Source organism: Haliaeetus leucocephalus, unplaced genomic scaffold (assembly GCF_000737465.1).
Source record: "Haliaeetus leucocephalus isolate CR32 unplaced genomic scaffold, Haliaeetus_leucocephalus-4.0 Scaffold184, whole genome shotgun sequence".
Classification (NCBI taxonomy): domain Eukaryota; kingdom Metazoa; phylum Chordata; class Aves; order Accipitriformes; family Accipitridae; genus Haliaeetus; species Haliaeetus leucocephalus.
Genome location: NW_010972620.1, coordinates 416,715 through 436,408, shown reverse-complemented (window position 1 = coordinate 436,408; position 19,694 = coordinate 416,715). Strand labels below are relative to the sequence as shown.

Here is a 19,694-nt window from a genome sequence, read left to right as displayed (position 1 = left end):
GTGGCAAGGGTATTTTCTCCACAGAAAGGAACTCTTTATAATAATGTTTATAAGTAGTATTTAGTGGTTCTCCTGTGGCCATAGGTTTAGATAAGACATGGACAAACTAGACTGTACAGTATACAAAAACTTCTTGGTACCAGATAAACATGTACCAGATATAATGCTGACAGAAATAACCAATTTTGTTGGAGACTGGGAACAGATCAATACAATACATCCGAACTAATAAAACATAGAATTACTTTCTAGAATTACTGTTGAAGCTGTACTCTATATCAATAATATTAAAATGATCAAACAGATATGGAAAAAAAAAAAGTTAAATCTGCAATGCACTTGAACCCCAAGCCCATGAATGACAGGAGATGTAACCCTCAGATGGTAAAATTGAATTTGGTTCCTTTCTGGGGAAAAACATCTACACATATATTCTTGAATAAGAATCTTTCTTCAAAGTTTAACAGGAAACTTCAAGTTGATTCAAGGTAAATAGCTCCTATCCAAGAAGATAAGAAACACAAATGCATTGGTATTGTTACGATGTTATAATACATTACTGAATTATACAAGAGTGTTATTTCCCCAAATTCCTATAACTTGTATGACTTGATAGGGACACAGACTACTAATGACAATGTTCATACATCAGATAATAAAGTGCATTCGGAAAGCATCATGACTTCCTGTGTTTCCAACAGAAGTATTTAGTAAAATGTTATTAAAGATGTTAATTGGTGAGCTGCTGCACCATAAACACAACAGTCAGTAAAAACACAGGAATATGATATTTAAGTCTTCCTATACAATTCTGCTGAAAAAAATTGCAACAAAACCCAGCAGTGGTACCTCATGTCTTTTTTTTTAGCATAGTTCTGAAATGTGCACTGAAGAGCTATAGGATAAACCTTCCAAGCTCTATTTCACATTAGTGAAGTGCATTAAAATACCCACTCTTTTTAGACAAAGGATAAGGCTTATACCAAAAAAACACTGTGCCACTTGGCTGCATATCTTTGGTATATTTATAGTGCAACTATTCCGTTTCATCTCTAAAGGGGAAAGTTTTCCAAAGCACTGCATCCCCTGCCACTGAGAATCTACTATGACCTCCTACATTCCCTAGGACCTCAGACACTAACCTACTACTTTAGACAAATGAAGAATGTGCAGTGAAAATAACTTCTTCCTGTTTTTAAATATACTACTGAAACAAAATTAAACCATGCCAGATTTCACATTAGAAGGAAACAGCACGTTTCAATTCTCTTGCAAGACTTTAGGACCATACAAATGCGAGCATAAATTTCATGGCAATTTTTAACAACAGATATCCAAGGTGCTATTTGAAAACATTTGTAATTTAATTATTGTTAATCTAGATTTATTCAATCTTTGTCTCTACAAAAAAGACACCTGTTTTTCATTTTCCTTAGATACTTAGAATTATTCAAAATGCATAGAAAGGCTAGAACTACTTAATTAAAATATATTGCAAGCATATTTTTCTAAACTTGTATCGCTAAAGTCTTGCTGTATTGTAAGTTTTATTGGAGGTGGCCTTTTAAACACAGTACCATGTATTCACACAAGCCTAGATATATACCTGTATTTCATACTGCTATTTGAGTAGGCATACTAACACAAAACTATAGCACATATCATCCAGTGGCAGTGCAATAAAATGTAGTGCCATCAAAATCCCATTTAATGATTTTTCAACTTCTAAACAACAACATTCTTTCTGAACAGGTCTGTCCAACCAAACTTGCATATTGCTGAACACTGGCTTCGTCGCTTGGCCCCTTCCTTCTTTTCTTATACACACTGTAAGGCATCACGGTTCTCTTGTGAAGTACTCTCACTCTGCCCAGTTCCTTAATACGACCTTCATCAACTGCAAAGGGAATCAGAGAACACAAAAATTAGTTATGTGTATTGTCCATATGATCTTAATTTATGCAACTAACTTCAGTATGCATAATGAAAACTGCAAGAAGTAATAAAACTAACCTACAGATGAACAGCAGATGAAAGCAGAGCTGATCTACAGAGCAGTCTTCTTGACTCATGGTTGAAAACAAAACCTAGTTTGCAAAGTAACTGTATTTGTGGTGTGTGAAAAAATAAACCATGCATCACACATTCCTAATGGTGATATATAGCATTTCTGAAAATACCTCTACTGCTGTATTTTAAAATTCATGTTCATTTAATGCTCGCTGGACCTCACTGCCAGAAGTGAAACCCTAACTGGGAAATACTTTCAAACACAACCGACCAGAAGAGACTTGCTGTTATTGCCATATTGCACTTAATTACTACACCACTTACAAAATCCACCAGCACAGCGCACTCCCTTTCCCCAACTGTGAACAGTGTATTAAAACCAGCAAGAAGTCTCCACACCGTTTGCCTTAGGTAAGCATCAGGCAATAAACTACCTTCCCAGGTGAAACTCCCTGGCACTCCAGCCCCCAACTTTTTTCCTCATTTATACTGGTTTCTGAGTTTCTCTAGTTAAACAATGCCCTTACTTCAAGTCTGATCCCCGAGCTGTGCAGACCAACAGAGTTAGCAGTGCAAGCGCTAGCTGGGTGGGCACGACGTAATTCCTCAAGCTTTCAAAGATACACACACCACAGTTGAATCTTATTAACCTCATCTACAGACCCCCTGTGACTTAATTTAACCAGAATCATACACATAAGAGCATCGTTGAACAAGTTAAAACTTCCTTATTTTTATGAATCCAGTTGATGCTACTATTGCTGAATAATAATGTTATATAGCTGCTGCGTGTCAGAAAAATTGGCTCTACAGTGCTAGAAAACTCTGAAAGTGAGAGAACATGCCACACACCCAAGGCCATTGCAGGATAAATTAATAAAATTGTTACAAAATACTGGTAAAAGAAGTCTTGGACTTTTCTGAACTTCAGGTTTAAAAAGCCACCAATGTAAGAGCCAACTTAAACACAGAATCTGAAATACGAGTTTGAGAATAGAACCATATAAATTCAAATAGTAACAGAGAAAAGATGCCTTCTAGAACATCAGCATTTGGGGACATAAACTATGCAAAGATTCAACCTTTTTTCGGCATCAGGACATTATTCTGACTGAAGAGACAGCACAGGTAAGTATAATTGCTTAGCTTTAAGTACTGCATCTGCCCCAAATTAAAATATTTTATTTGTTCATGTACTTGCTTCATTTAGGTTAGACTATTTAAGGCTCCTTGAACAGTATCTGAACAGGATCCACTCTATACCATTCCCCACTTACAACACCCGCAATGAAGCCTTCTGCTGATCATCGGTTGACTCAAAATCAAACCAACTGCTGTGGAAAACCAGATAATTCAAATAGCTACTTCATGGGCAAAAATAGGTTTTATTTATAAGAGAATAAACAGAGGTAGAACTTTCTCAACAAGTTTCACAAATGGCAATAGATCCAAAGTGCAGAGGATATGACACCAGCTCTGGAAAGCAAATTGGTCACCAAGTCCTGTTGCCTTTTTTTTTTTTTTACATACCTGCTCATTAGACTTGCCACAGGTAAGCTAAACAACTTGTCTGGAAGAATCTGAAGAAATCTAAAAGACAAATCTCTATTCAAATGTAGCCCTTACTACAGAAAAGCTTAATACTCCCTTTGGGGCCTTCTTTAGGCTTTAATAAAGACAAGGGAGGTCATGAAATGCTTTTCTTTGCAAGACATTCTTAAGAACCTCCCCCTATTCATCTACAGAAATGGCTTATAAACATTTTTCTGCTGATTGCCTGAATTTAGTATGTGAAACTTAATGAAGCCTGCTTTACAAAGTTTAGAATGACTTCATTACTTTTATCTGTGTTTTGATTCCTAACATGAAAGCACAATATATTTCTTGAGACTTAACTAGGAAAACGTGGTTCGAAGGAAGAAAATCTGAATAGTACTTGCTAAGATTGCATTCTCCACTAATTATTGTTGGCAATTGCTTTAGATAAACACCAAGTCAAAAACACTTTATGGCTTTCTCTCCCTCTTTGAAATCCGTTAGGTTTTTGATGTGTGGCCAACGCCTTTCTGATATCCCAATAGGTTGTTTTTACTACCAAGCCCTACTGCCTCTTCTATTACATCGTCGTCCTTTCTGAAAGTTCACCAAGGAAAAATTTGCAAGTTTAGCTTCTGGAGGTGACACAAGTGTAAAGTTATTTTAACTTCTTTAAATTGGAAAGTTTATATTTACTGCACCTCTAGGCCAACTATAAGTTTGTGTCCTGAAATGGATTTACGCCAAGCGTAGCCTTCATAGTCTCATGCCAAAAGCACTTTCAAAGCCATTCACTACTCACTGTTTGATACTCTTGCTTTCAAATAACACTGAAGCCTGATACTCTGGATGAGTTCATCTTTTGGCTTGGAGTGTTCCTGGCCCCAGATTCAATTTCTTACAGTAACTAAAGCTACTGTACCTTTGGTTTCACTATAGCCTTACTGGCTCAGCTGAACTCTGTTCTTGTTGCTCAGCATTTATACCCTTACTCCACTTTTACACATTACCGCAAGTGCAGCTGGTGCATTATCCTGCTTGCAATCAGGCCCATGTTAGCTCTAGCTCTACAACCATATGAAACTGTTATTATGACCCAGCGTTCTAGCAAATTTGTTAAGCACTACAGCCAAGTGTTTTCTGGGGAGAAGTAAGGCTTGCCAAGCCATGCTGTAGATCAGTCCTTTCTTGGACAGGTTTGTGGCACAGGTTTATAACACAGCCCTCAGGCAGGAGAAGGCTCTCCCAGAGCAATTGAGAAAATACCAATATCTTGAAAAAAAATCACTGTAATATGAATACTTCAGACATGTTTTAAGCTTAACACAGTAAGTTCTGTGCATAAGACGACTTGGCAATGAGTTTATCATCAGGAAAAGTTTAAAGCTAGGTATGTTTGGTCTTGCAAACTTACATTTGATTGACTGTATTTATATTTGTTCTGCACATTAAGGTTGATTCCAGATTCCTTAAATAAGGTTTGAAAGGCAGAAAAATAATAGTCCAAATGTCTACAAAGATTACCTGTTTTAGTGAACATTCTTCCATTGACTCCCCCCAAAATAAAAACTTTAATGAGAAAAATAACCTTCTGTAAAAGTACTTAAATATACATAATTTAAACTCCAGCTGAAAAACAAACCTTTTACTGAAATGTTAAGTATCACTAAAATAATCTCAGGTACATAGTTAAGCTTTTAGAGCAAGCGAATAGGAACTTGTGTCACCATAATAACAAACCCATAAGTTAAAATTCAGCCACCTTTCAATTGCTACTGCTCTGAAGGCAACACCATACGAATTCAGGAAAGTACTCCTTTTACTCGTGATTTAAACCTAAGCAGAATAAAGAGAATTTAATGGAAAATAAAAGCAGATTGGGTATCAGCATTGTTTAAAAAAGAAATTACCCCCCAAAAAGAAAAATTAAATACCTGCTCCTGCTGAGTGGCACATGATAACATTCACTTTATATTTAAGAAGATGCCAACTGAATTCTAACAGGCCTTCTCTGCGTGACTGATGCTGGGATACAGAAGCAATCTCAAATCAAAATGAGATCATATGCTATATTAAAGATAATTACTTGTTGAAAATAAGAAAAACATCTCTAGCAATAAGTATTATTTCCATGCTTTATTAAAGAAATTTCACTTAATGACTTCCATTTCTGGAAAGACCCAGACTGATCAGATAGTGGAACAATAAGTTAGTGCAACTTTAATCATTATCGTAATTACTGAATGCAGTATTGTTATCATTAAAAAGCTAAAAAAGCTTATTTTTATCTCCTCACACTTCCTCATTTTATACCTCCCGAGTCTCCCACTAACCTCTGCTTCGCCTCACAAGTAGTTGGTGCATTAATTTATATAAGCCACAAAAAGAGAAAATCACGGGTTTGAAAAGGAAATTTCTTTTGCAAGTGCATAATTGTTGGATGCCTCATCAATTTATAGTCAGTTAATTTTCTAAGGCTGGCTTCTTTAGCCATCACCCCAGTATGGCTAAGACCGGACCTTGTAAGCCACGGTTTTAAAGACTATGCCACGCAACTCACGTCGCAAGTTGCTTCTTAAGAATATTGTAGAATCCATCCTCTTGTAAGTCCACATTTTGTTCAACTAAGCAAATATCACTGGGTCTTGGAACATATTTTTATGTTTTTTTACAATTTTTTACCATTTATCTATTTCTGTGCATTCTCTCCTGACACATCTGGAAACACTTCATCTTTATCACTTGAAATGACTGAATTTGGTGGAAGCAGTTCTATTAACAAAGCGCTATAAATGAGCAATAGTACTAGAAGGAGGTACAATACTGCTAATGTCCATCTGAATTCTTGGGACTTTGCCTCTGTGAAGATCATCTTCTCATGGAACTGTTGATTAATTGTAGTCTACAGAAGAGACACTGTCACTTGACATGCAAAACATGTAAAGTTTTACCCCTTAATTCAGTTATATCTATCAATATAGTTTGGATGGTAGAGACATAAAAAACCTAAACTGCAGAAAAATCAATTCTGTAGATTGAAAGTACCTGTCATTTTAGGAAACTGAGCAACTGCGGATGCCAACTGTCTTTCTTTACCAAAATATCATCCTGTAAGTCTCAAAGCTAAAAATACAGCTGAATTCTTGTTGAATAAATTGTCACTTTTTTCTCTTCTCTCCTATACTCCTAAAACAGCAGATTTTTTTATATAGTGTTCGTCTATTGAAATTTGAATATAGGAGAGATTTCATATATAATTCAACCTTGCCACTGCGATCCCATAAAGAATTTGCAAGGATTGCAAAGAGGGGCTGAAATTCTTTGTTCCCACTCCCATGTCACTATTAAATGCAATTTATACATGGAGGATTTCTCTTCTGAAAAAACAAAACATATTGGATATGTTAAGTATCGGTAAAAAACAAAGTAAAAGAAGTGATCTAAAGACCCTCTACGCAATGGTTTGTCTTGGCAGGTGTCAGGCAGATATTGGTTTGATTTCTTGGCCCAGCTACACACGTGCACCTTCATCAAAAGCATAGGCAACATTGCTGACCGACACTGAGTAATAAGCTAAAAGTAACAGCAGTGGTCTTCAAAGGCAGCCCCATCCAGCAATCAGCTCCAGAAATGCTTTTATACTCAAGGGACTAGGAGGAACGTGAAGAGCAGAAAGTCTGACATACTCCTGTACAATTCACTTTTTATTTCTTCGCACAACCCAAACCAACTTCCCCCCAAAACTACAAGCTCCCTCCCAAAACGAAAACATGATTTTCAAACGCTGATGTGCATTCCTGCTGAAATCCCAACATAAAATAAGGAGGAATTATTTCACCATTTTTATTCACAGTAATAGCAAAAGGGCTTAAGTGTGCTTTTACATGGAAATTCGAGGTTTCATGTTCTGAAATTTTTTTTTACAGCATAGGAATTGATTTGCATTTTTATAAAATTATTTTGGGAAGCCGATATCCAAATATTTTCATTCTCCAAATGCATTAATCTTTATTATTACTACCTAATATAAGCTGAAGTGAAAAACAGCTACATCTGTCAGAAAGCCAGGTAAGCACGTGCAAAGCCGTACAACTGAGACGCACAGAACGGCGAGCGAGCTGCGCAACAGCCTGCTGCAACTCTACACAGGCTTGGAGCCAACATCGCGTTCAAAAAAGTGCGATGGTTCAAAGGGTTTTGTAGCAAACTGTTACTAAACCAGCTTTTCGGTGGTGACTGATTTGGGTCAAGCTGGTTTTGATCAATACTGATTTGGAAAGACAGCTTGCAGCGGCAGTGTTCTGTGCTGCTCTTTAGAGCCATGCGTGATGGGTGCTCAGTCAGTGGTACCTCTTTCCTCATCCCCTTTAATACACTCCTCACAAACATGACATTTTAAAATTTGTCAGGGTTATAATCTAGAGATGCAAGCAAGCTAACTTTTTTTTTTTAAGTACATTTTTCCACTTATAGGAAAATAAGTGAAGAAATAATTAAAAGTAAGTGACAAATTTACTGACTTCCTTATTTTTTAAATAGGAAAAAGGACAACTGCCAATTTTCAGAAGAGCCCACATAAGTCCCAGGAAAATATTTCTTACGTTTTCTGTACAGAATGGATTGAGAATTAGTATGAAGCCTTGCTGAGGTCTGGTATTGCCAATTCAAAAAAGAAACGTGGCACTCCTACTAAACTCCGAAAAGACGCTGTTTCTGATCTAAGTTTCAGTTACCTTAAATGCTACTTAAACCCACTGAAACAAAGAAAATATTTGGCCATCTTCACTTTGTGCTTCTGCATCCATGCTACACAGGGAACCTGGATTTATTTTTTTCTCCATAGCAGGATGAAACAGTGGAAGAAAGAACGGAAACAGGAAAAGAACCAGTCCTAATTCAAAATTTAAAATATGTAAAACGTGCCATTAACTGAAACCTGTGATTCACTTTGAAAGCAGTCTTTGAAGAAAACTCCCACGTAAATAACTCACATTATAAATTAGTTTCCATTTTGCTTAAAAATGGAATCTCAGAAAAAGTGGTTTTACCTCTAAGTATTAAATCCACAGGGAAAAAAAGTACAAAGATTAACACTTGACAACTGCTGTATTTTCAGACTGACAACCCAAAGGTTATGCTTGGTTTTTGGTTTTGTTTCAAATCGTTCTTGGTTTTTAATTTTCAATTTTGAAGCAGCTAGGACTTGCATCATGTTTAAAGATGAACACAGTGTTCACATTTTCCAAATCAAAGAAAAATAACAGGTTTAAAACTCAATTTACAAGTAGTTAAAAAGTTTCATGATACCTGAGCTTTCAAACTAGGTGTAAAAATGATCAAAAGAAGCACCCATCCCTTTCTGGTCACACTACGGCAATGTTAATCTATTTGAGAGACACTACAGCCTTGTCGAATTTTTTTTAAGGAAAAGCTACATCTGGTTTACATGACCTTGTCACAGTTAATGATGAATGATTTTAAAACAAAGAAACTTTAAAAGGAAGAAAACAAATTAACTTTTCAAATCTTATGACTGAAATATAGGAGATATTAATTACTGGAAATAGAAAATGTTTCCACCTCAGCCAGAAGTCTAATGTATCTGACCTTTGAATTTAAGCTCATTTCTTACTCAATTTAAAGCATTATTTCTTTTCCTTCACAAGCAAAGCATATGAAGTCATCCTCAAAAACAAAATAAACAATACACAGTGACAAGATATGCAATATCCATTAATAGTAACGTTTATATAAAACAGTGAGTTGAAACGTGTTGTTTCTCATACTGCTTCTTTCATACTAGATTCATACATTAAGAAATATTAAAGACCAGTATTCCTTGGGGTATAAAAATACTAACTCGAACCAAAATAAGAGTACAGTTAAAATGAAGCATAAACAACAACAACAACAACAAAAAAATCAATGAAAAGAAATCTTAATTAGAACCAGAAAGCACAAGTCACAAAGGAAGTACAGTAAAATGCTCAGGATATTCTCAATCAGCCAAATCTTTGCAGTTACTCTAACAAGAAAAAAATAGGAACTTTTGAAATCACTGTTCAAAAAGAGTACATTTCTAAGGGGAAAAATGCACTTTATAAAAATATTATCAATGATCCTTAAAACATGAAGAGAGAAGAATTACAGTTTTACAAGTATAACTTACAGGGAACCTTAAAATAGGTAAAGGCAGGGAGTTGCAACAAGGGTAAATCCTAAAGACATCTTCCGAACAAAAGTTTTGGGCTTTGTGCCTGAAGTCATACAACTGGTTTATGATTTGCAATTCAATCTTGAGAAGCAAGCAGACTAATCACTTGACAAAACGCATTCAGAATCCACTAACCCTGCTGTGCCACGCGGAAACAATAACTTATTGTGTTTTGACTCTTATTATTCTAGTAGTAAACATGAATAGGGGCCAATGGAAAACATTTCCTGTGAATTCAGAAATTCATAGCAGTTCTCGTTTTCAGCTGTAATTCACAGCAACCTGCAAATGCTGCTGGCTTACCTGCAAATACAATCCTTTGACTACATTGCCTAACACTAAAATCTAAGTATGGCCCAGTGTTTTGGACACATCTGAAAGAGATGCACATAGAACAATAAGTATAAAATTCCCGGTTTATTGATGAGGAGGTCTCTTATAATACAATTATTCTAACCTACCTCAATTTATTATCCTGAAATATGGTGACTGAGAAATGGCTACCGAAGGGCTATATTTAAATGATACTGATATTTCTCCAAGAACTTGCCTTTCGGGTGCACTATTAAAAAAACCCAGTAGTACCTGGGAAAACGTTAGTTAAATGAGACTGAACAACTTCCCATCTGAAAACACTATCCAGTGCCTCCCAGTCAAGACACTAAGACACACAAAAAAAGGAATATAATCTAGTAGATGGCAAGCTGACAAGCTATTTCACTTTTAGATGCTCTTCCAGAAGACAACATGAACTAGTCAATTCTTTTGAAATTGTATCTCTGACACTATTCTGGATGACTTCAGATACAAGAAATGAGAAAGTGACTTGCCAATGAAGAATATTAACTGCATATCCAGGAGATTTTTGTGGTTTTTTTCTTTTTTCTTGTTATAAATATCCTTTAATTATGCCTTCAGTTTAAATGCACCATGCATACAAGGACCAGAAGCAGAAACGCAGCAGGTACAGCTCGGTTTTAAATGCATGAACCTTGTGAGACACTAGTTCTGTGCATGGCCCTGCAGATAATTGCCCTAAACCAGGTTCTGCGACTGCAGCACCCAGGCAATCAGCAGACTGCACAAGGCAGTTTTGCAGACCCAAACTAGCTAGGTCAAAGTTTTACAAGCTCATTCATGTACCAACTCACTTTTGCTGGCCTCTGCAGGGATTTCTAATGCCTGACTCCGATCACACGGGGTTCTGGGAAGGTTTATTTGCTCTGGGTCAGCATCGATGAGCCTAACCAAGCTTCATCCTGCATCAGATGCATCTCAGAACCTTTGTTAGCTGAGTTTTTCTGTTCATCAAAGCATCCAAGTAATTCAGAACAGCACAAGAATGTTCCGTGTTTTGAGCTCCTCATTTCTCTTTAGAGACAGAAGGGAAAATAATGCTCAAAATCCAATGAGCACTTGGAAACAGCACATGAAAGCAACTCTATAATTCACTTGCTAACAGGGAATTAAAACTGCACACGTATCTTTCCTGTCATCTCAAGAACATCATCAAAAGTGACTCAGTTACTGTTGGGAGAGACACATTAAACATACCATTAAATCTGTGAATTAAAGGTTGAGACTACTAAATCAGGGATGCATCTTAAATAGAAGAGATGAGGGATGGAAAGCAACTGCCACACAAACACTTCCTATTAGGGATGAATGAAACTTTTCATTCATTTCTCATGAAAAACATGAATAAATATTTTTCTTAGATAAAGACAGAATGCTTACCTCATTACTAACTCTAGCAGAACTTTAAAACTAGTAACTACACTGACATCTCAAACAGAGATCTATTTCCTGAACATATTCTGCCTAAGAAAAAACAGAAACAATACACAAACTGCATTCTTATTCCAACTGGTAGCTAAAATACCTTGTAATTTAGTAAGATTTAACTAAGAAGCCAAATACTCAACTCTGCTAAAATCAGTAATTTTCTAACTACAAAGTGACACTAATGAGTCAGTCTAAGTTTTGTACCATGAACAGTTCCCAAGACGATGTATTGACCTTTGTGCCTGTGTAAGATGAAATCATGACTGTCCTTCCCAGTATGTGAATTTCTGCAACTTCCACTGATTGCAAAGCTGACATTTGACATGTAAAAGTGTTTCAGACTTTATTTTTCATGTCACATTATTTTTACAAGGGCTAACAAAGGAGGAATAGCGTTACTGCCTCATTTTATATATTTTAGAGTCATTTTGCACTGCACAGACAAATTAAGAAAACACACTTCCTAACTTTCATAGACCATCATCACCCACTGGATCATAACCGTGTTTCCAGGGAATTAAAAATATTTTTGTGGCTGAGATAGAAATATTAATTAAAATAAAGGGAATTTTAGTAATTCTGGGTTTTTTTTAAATTCTATGTTATAAATATATATCCATATAATTATTTTCGTCACATTTATGAAAGAATAAAAAATGTTGGTAGCTTTGTTTCTTTTTCTGAAGCAAAATCTTCCCATGGGACTGACCCCAAGCCAGCTGATAGCAAAGGAGAACTAATGAGGACTTCAGACTTCCACAAGAAGGCTTCCCAGGAGGCACTTCCACTTTCAACCAGACTTCCAGGGACTTTTAGTCACAGGATTTAATGACACTTCAAGCCAACAGCAAAACATAGTACTGAGCCCCAAGCTTACAATGACAGTAAAACCAATGGAATAAAAGATAGTACGAAAGACAAAAGTTACAGGATTATGCTTTAGGGAGTTACAGCAAAAAAAAAAATGGGACAGAAACAGGAAAAAATCTCAAAGAGTAAAAAAGTTAAAGACTATTAAAATATTTGAACTGTATAGAAGTTAAAATGGCAGAAAGCACTAAGAGGATCTTTCAAAAAGAGGGCAAAGCAAAGTGTTTCTTAAGTTTGATATATGAGGAGGAAAAAAAAACAAATACAAGAGTCAAGCTGAGAATTACAAATGCAAGCATTTCCACGAAATAGGCAAAACTGAAGCAATTGGCAGTAGCTTATCAGCTAAATAAATCAGATTACAGCAATCAGTTCACAGGCTAAATTAATTAAAACATGGAATCAAATTATGTTCCACGTAAGAAGTCGGGATGATGTCACCCGAGCAGAGAGTAAACATGTTCTGAGGCACTGAGGATCATTACAAAAAGTCTGACCCTGGAAAAAGTTTGCCGTGGTGACTGGTAGCGTGTGGCTGCGCTGGGACTCAGCACATGCCTGTGGTGTCACTTCCACAGCTGCTCTGTATCTGCACCTAATTACAGCTTTTAACTTTTATCACATTTTGGAACTAATCCCATATGCTAGTTATCCTTGGCATGAAATAAATCTGCATGATCTCTCTACTTATCCCACATTATTTAATTTTTAATTTCTGTTCTTGTGTTTCTAACACCTTCTGAGTATGGAAAATAATTCCTACAGAATTTGGCAGTCCTTGCCCTTCCCCGCATTCCCCTGAATCTTTACGAACTAATGAGTTCACTTGTGGTCCAGTCACAAAAAAACCCAGAATTATTGTGCCAGAGAATTAAATGTCACAACATTCAAATGGTGAAGGAGTACTTTGAGCACACAAGCATATAAGATTCATCTCTTCAATGTGAGGAGAAGTAAAGTATGCCAGGATATCTTTATTTTTCAAGCAAAGTCCTCAAAAAAATATGTAATTTCAAAATACATCTGTTCGTTACACAACTTCTGTGATGGTCATGTTGGATTAACACATATTTTTTGGAATTCTGCAGTCCAAGCCAAATGTTTCATGAACTACACTAGAAGTCAGGCAATGGTGCTTCTTGAGGGACATTGGTTTACTCTGCTACATGTATGTCAGAAGCAGATATATTTAGAACATCAATAAATACAAAATTTTAAATCACATATATTTAGCAAAGTTTGAGATTTGCTAGAACAACACAAAATGGAGTTCATATTATGACCATACTTCAAATCGCGGTTTAAAGACCTTTCTGTCTTTGCAATTGATTGTTTTGGGAGACTCCATTGCAGGGCTGATGATTCAGTGTAATTTCTAACCCACAAGCCAATTTATGCAGTGCAGTTGTTTAGGACCCACAAATTAAGTTAACAACATTACCTTTTTAATTACAGAAGTACTGGAAAATTTGAGCATATTTTTGCATCCGAGGCTAAAACCCCATGCCAGTCATTTCAATTTAATCCAAATATACTGAAAAGTGAGGGAAAAATTTGCCTGGCTACACCTTATTTGCACTATCTTCATTGTTTAAATATCTTGTATGCTCAGGGATCACACTGGATTTAGAAATATGCATTCTGATGATTCTAAGTGTTTATAAACTTAATTAGAAACAGATACAAACTTGTAAGATGTGTTTCTTCTAGAGGAGCTGCTAGAAATAACTGCCTTATTCTTGATTATAGAATTCAAATTTATTACCTATAGCTCTGATAAGATAGTGGAAAGTTAGTTCTTTAGAAGAATTTAGTACATGATCTATCAGAATTTGAGCTGTTTTCTAACTCTCCAAAGTACACAACACTGTATCCTTAAAAAATTATAAACAGCAGTTTTTTCACAGCAGACCAGCAATTTCTCCCTAATCAGATGATTGCACAGTTCTAAACAATTTGTTTAATGTCTTCCATCTGTGATAGTTTTGTGACTACATTTTCATCGTCTCAAGAAGTTCAGTGCATTTATGCTTATAAACATTAAGCCACATCACACTACCCTTATAAACATTAATGTATACTGTCTTTTGCATTAATCCATCCGACTAGATTCAAAGATGCACCACTACACATATACATCACTTTGCCAGGGATCTAAACTATCAGACATGACCAAATGGCAACCGTAGTTCACTTTATGGATGCCAATATGTAATCATGGCTTTTCTGTTGTGAGGGGGAGGAGAAATAAGACCAGTATCATGCTAATACACTATATTTTAAAAATATATCTTAAAATTAAACAGCCTCTGTACTTGATGGGAGAAAAAGAAAAAAAAAAAAATCAACAAAATACTTGCATTCACATTCACAATAAATGTAAAATGTTTGAAATACATCCTTTTTATTAGCAAATAATAGTATCTAAATTGTACATGAAATTAAATGTTCTGAAAAACACAGCACTAAAAATCAAGATTATTGAAATAGTTGCGACATTTTTCTAGTCAAAGCATCATACACACAAATCTATTTCTAAAAGAAACACAGTTTAATATAACTGCCCAAGCCTGCAGATTTCTGGGTAAGAATTCTAAGTTTTATTTATGTATTGGGCTGGCGTGGCAAGGTTTTGGTAGCAGAGGGGCTACAGAGATGGCTGCTGTAAGCAGCTGCTGGAAGCTTCCCCCGTGTCCGACAGAGCCAATGCCAGCCGGCTCCAAGACGGACCCACCGCTGCTGGCCAAGGCTGAGCCCACCAGTGACAGAGGTAGTGCCTCTGGGAGAACAGATTTAAGAAGGGGAAAAAAAAATCTGTGCAACAGAAACAACAGCCGCTGAGAGCCCCAGCCCTGCAGCCCCCCAGGTCAGTGCAGAAGGAGGGGCAGGAGATGCTCCAGGCGCCGGAGCAGAGATTCCCTTGCAGCCCGTGGGGAAGACCACGGTGAGGCAGGCTGTCCCCCTGCAGCCCAGGGAGGTCCACGGGGGAGCAGATCTCCACCTGCAGCCTGGGGAGGACCCCACGCCGGAGCAGGGGAAGAGTGAGGAGTCCTCCCCCTGAGGAGGAGGAAGGAGCAGCAGAGACAACGTGTGATGAACTGACCCCAGCCCCCATTCCCCGTCCCCCTGCGCTGCTGGGGGGGAGGAGATGGAGAATTTGGGAGTGAAGCTGTGCCTGGGAAGAAGGGAGGGGTGGGGGAAAAGTTTTTTAAGATTTGATTTTATTTTTTGTTATCCTACTCTGATTTGATTGGTAATAAAATTAAATTAATTTTCCCAAGTTCAGTCTGTTTTGCCCATGACGGTAATTGGTGAGTGATGTCTCCCTGTCCTTATCTCAACCCATGAGCCTTTCATTATATTGTCTCTCCCCTGTCCAGCTGAGGAGGGCAGTGACAGAGCGGCTTTTGGTGGGCACCTGGCATCCAGCCAGGGTCAACTCACCACGATTTACTAGAACTCATAACCTTCAGTTTCTTCCAAGAAGCATTAAGATGCATAATCATGACACTAATAAGAGGATTCAGAAGTTATTAAATACTGGGAATATTGTTTGCTTTTTACTACTCTAGCTTACTAGGTGCAGCAGAATAACAATGCCGCAAAGCTGTGAAAATTTTCATTTTGTATGTAGCAAAGAAAATGGAGTTAGTTCTGCAATATGTGAGAAAGATGTATTTCTGAAGAAAAAAAAAAGTTTTTTCAGCTTGTATTCCTAGAAGTTTTAAAAATCTGGTAAAAACTTGCAATAAACATTAGAAGACTACTATAGAAGTCAACTGGAAATCTTAAGTAATTTTCTTTAGTTCAGTAACTCAAAAATTAGTGATCTGGTATCATAACTCTGTTCATAAGGTAATACATGGAATGGGAGTTATTACAGAGTGATTCTTGTGAGCCTGAAGTGAGACCTCTCACTTCAAATTCTGACCTCTGCATAGATATGTGTACTGTCCTAGGACTCTGGCATTGATCCTTGGACTAATAATCCTGGAAAGGACAGTTCAGGCGCTGATTTTAATGTTGTTTTGGTCTGGGGAGGGAGGGTGGGGGGAGTTTCAGATGGTTAAGACTTGTATGTGAACATGAGGCAATTTATAAGACTTTCTGGATTTCAACATCTGTCTTTTGTGTAGACATAGCCTCACCAGTTCCTGGGTGGCTGCAGACAGATCATTGAAAAGCACAGAAAAGACAAATTATCTTCTTTTGATTCCAATGCCTATCGTCATTTTGGCTCAGACCAGCTGGAAACAGTCTAAAGCCTAAATTTTTCTAAGGACTTCCACTCCTCTGCTGGAAGAAGCAAGGTCCTTATTGCTGTGTGGAGATGGCAGATGCAAAGTCTGGTCTGCATCAAGAACAATGAGAGGAAGGTGCTTGCTGAATTGTTAGGCACTGGCAAATTTCTGCTGGCATATGACTTTGGCTTCGTAATGTCTTCAGGTTTTCAGATCTAGTTTCTTTCTACACAGTGTATCTAAAAAACAGCCTCTCTTATTCATCTCTACAAATACCTGTCTAGATTTTCAAGTTTTAATCCCACCATTACAGCTTTCTTCTGTTCTTGTCAAGTCCTTCTTCTTACCATTCTACCTACATGAACTACCACAAAATTTACTTCCCCATCTTTCCACGCATGTTTCTACCAGCTACCCTGATCACATCAGACAGACCTCACTTCTAAAGCTTTCCAGAGTCTGTTTCACTCCCATATTCATTCCTAGCACCTGCAGGCAGTAATGTGAGCTCTACCTCTGACTATGGGATCTGATGTCCCAGACCAGTTTACCTGTTTTTGAAGGAAACTCCTTTGTGTCTCCCCCTATTCTTCATTTCTCCTATACCTCTCATGCTGTGAAAGATTTCTCCAGAAACTCTAAAAGATAACTAATGTACTTCCTTAGATTCTTCTTCAAAACTCTTCTCCACTGTGATGTTTACAAACAAAAAAACCCCATACAGTTTAGCCTATTACTATTTAGTCTATTAATAGACTATAATCTATTTTATAATTGACCAGACAAACCAGAAGTGCTTCTCTGTTTCTTTATACCATCCTTTTGCATACATCGTGGTTTGTTTTAGACTGTACTCTCTGGAGCAAAGAGTGTCTTGTCTCCAAGAACACACAAAGACAACACAGAGGAGTCTATGTATGCCTTTGTTATGTGTATTTTTCAACGCTAGAGAAAGTACTTTCATTTTAATTAATGTATTCCACTTGATTCCATTTTGATTTCACTCTATTATTAGATATACAGGAAGTTGAACAGATGTGTATTAGCTTAGCCAATTTATCAGCTTCAGCAAACAAATCAGTCAAGAAAAAAGAAAAGCACTAAAGACCCTTTTGATCTGCACTACTCAAAGCTTCTGCTCAAAGCAGCTGACACAGGAAGGTGGGGAGCAGCTTGCACCACCAAGATTGCTGTGGGCCATGCCTACCAATTCAGACCAAGCATAGCTTTTTCACTTGGTAACAGCACCCTGTTCACCCTGGTTGGCACGAGGCACACCCCACATTACATGACCCAGTCAGGAGGCTAGAAAACTACGAAGTCTTTAAAGCCACAACTTTAGATTGGGATTGAATCTGCCCTTATCTGAAGTTGCTTCTTAAAGGTGTTGACAGTCCACTGCTGATGGGAAGAAAGATTTGAAGTTTCCCACTAATTTAATTACCATCTCAAAAGCAGATTTTCATAAAGATTTTACTTCATGAAGATATTTTTCACAGGCTTCTCTCTCAGGAGCAACAAACTGAAAATCTCAACAGATGTTAGAAAAAAAAGACACGTCATTGGGTTAGTCTCAGAAAAAGGGAAAGTGGAAGGATAAAAGTATTGCCAAGATACCAAGTAAAGCATTTGTAATTCTTTTCATACTGCATTTGTTCCATGGGCAAAGCTGTTAATGAAAGTACTACCAACGAAATAAAACCCTGAAGACTGGTTTTGAGAGGAGAAGTTAACTAGTGTGACAGACAGTCTATGCCCAGGTATATTTCAGCAGATGCTATCATGTGACTGAATTTTGCTCATCAGTTTTGATATGTTGTCAAAGTCACTGACAAGTACTTATCTGCAGAGCGATCTTTTAATTAACTTCTTGTTTCTTTAACATAACTCCACCTGTACTTACAGCTAATGGCCTGTTAAATGAAGTTCAGCACTATCTCAATTTTCAGAATGCATCAATATCCAAAGCCTCTATTACTGCCCTACCTCACTAACTGCTTATTTATTTGTAAGTAAATGACTGACCACTGGTTAATAATAAACACATCAGAATGCTAATAAACCTCGTATTTATAAGATGGCGCCATGCAGGTCTTGCAAATTTTTCCAATTGAACAGACAACAGAAATGAAAAATCTGTCCTGAGGCATGAGTAATTTAAGCAAAACTGGTAATTTATAAAAGCAAGAATGCTTGACAAACATAACCTTTCATCCATGAATGCTGAGTGATGCTATGCAATTTTTTTTTTTCCGAAGTAACTGATGTTTTTCAATACATGTTAAGAACTGCACATAAAGAGCCTACTAGCAGTTTATTTAAGGATCAAATTTGAGCTGGCACAAGACCTCCTCGTTGTCTCTGTATGACTGGAGTGTTTTGAGGTTAAGTAAGGTCGAATCTCATTACACTGGCCAGAAGTAATAAAGACTTGGACCTATTTCAAACATCAGGCACCCATGATTTGCCATTCTAAACAATAAAAAGTTATCATGGTTCCTATGATTGCTTTTTAAAGTTATTAACTGTTAGACACTTTTTTAGACTTATCTCTGTGGTATAAAGAGTTAAGAACTTTAATAGTTTCTCTGTCCTCTCTTCTTTATTCTCCAACTGTTAACAGAAGTATTAGACGTCAGAGGAGACAGGGATGGAAAACAATACACTTTAAAACCATTTGAAAATGCTCAAGCTCGGGACAACCACATAATGCAAAACAGGCAAAAATTCTCTGCAAATATCAATTAATATTTGCTGATACTTTAGAAAAAAATTGCTACTTTTTGTAAGCATCTCCTTTTTCTTTTTTTTTCAGAGAAGAAAAAATAAATCTGATTATAGGAAGGAGCTCTGCAATGTAATGCATATGAATAGTCAGAAATCCTTTTCATATTGCAGAGACTTGGAAGGTCACAGTGCATAGCACCCTCTCCTGAAGTAGCATTCGCTGCTGTTCTATAATGCATTTTCATAACCTGCAACTGGTAAATTTATTAGGCAAATTTTTAATTTTTTTAAAGGGACGGAACAGAAGTTCA

General features: G+C 36.9%; 1 protein-coding gene across 5 annotated transcripts in view; it reads right to left on the bottom strand.

Moving 5' to 3' along the window:
• Positions 1 to 353: 353 nt before the first annotated feature.
• Positions 354 to 19,694, bottom strand: part of ATE1 (arginyltransferase 1) — an 82,880-nt gene continuing 63,539 nt past the window's right edge. For 4 of the 5 annotated variants that reach the window (XM_010564663.1, XM_010564662.1, XM_010564661.1 and 1 more), the window contains one exon: positions 354 to 1,897. In XM_010564663.1, the coding sequence (XP_010562965.1) occupies positions 1,719 to 1,897 (179 nt within the window). In that variant the 3' untranslated portion in view covers positions 354 to 1,718. Of the gene's footprint in view, positions 1,898 to 3,540; positions 3,601 to 19,694 lie in introns of all 5 variants that reach the window. The other variant, XM_010564664.1, reaches the window with a different exon arrangement.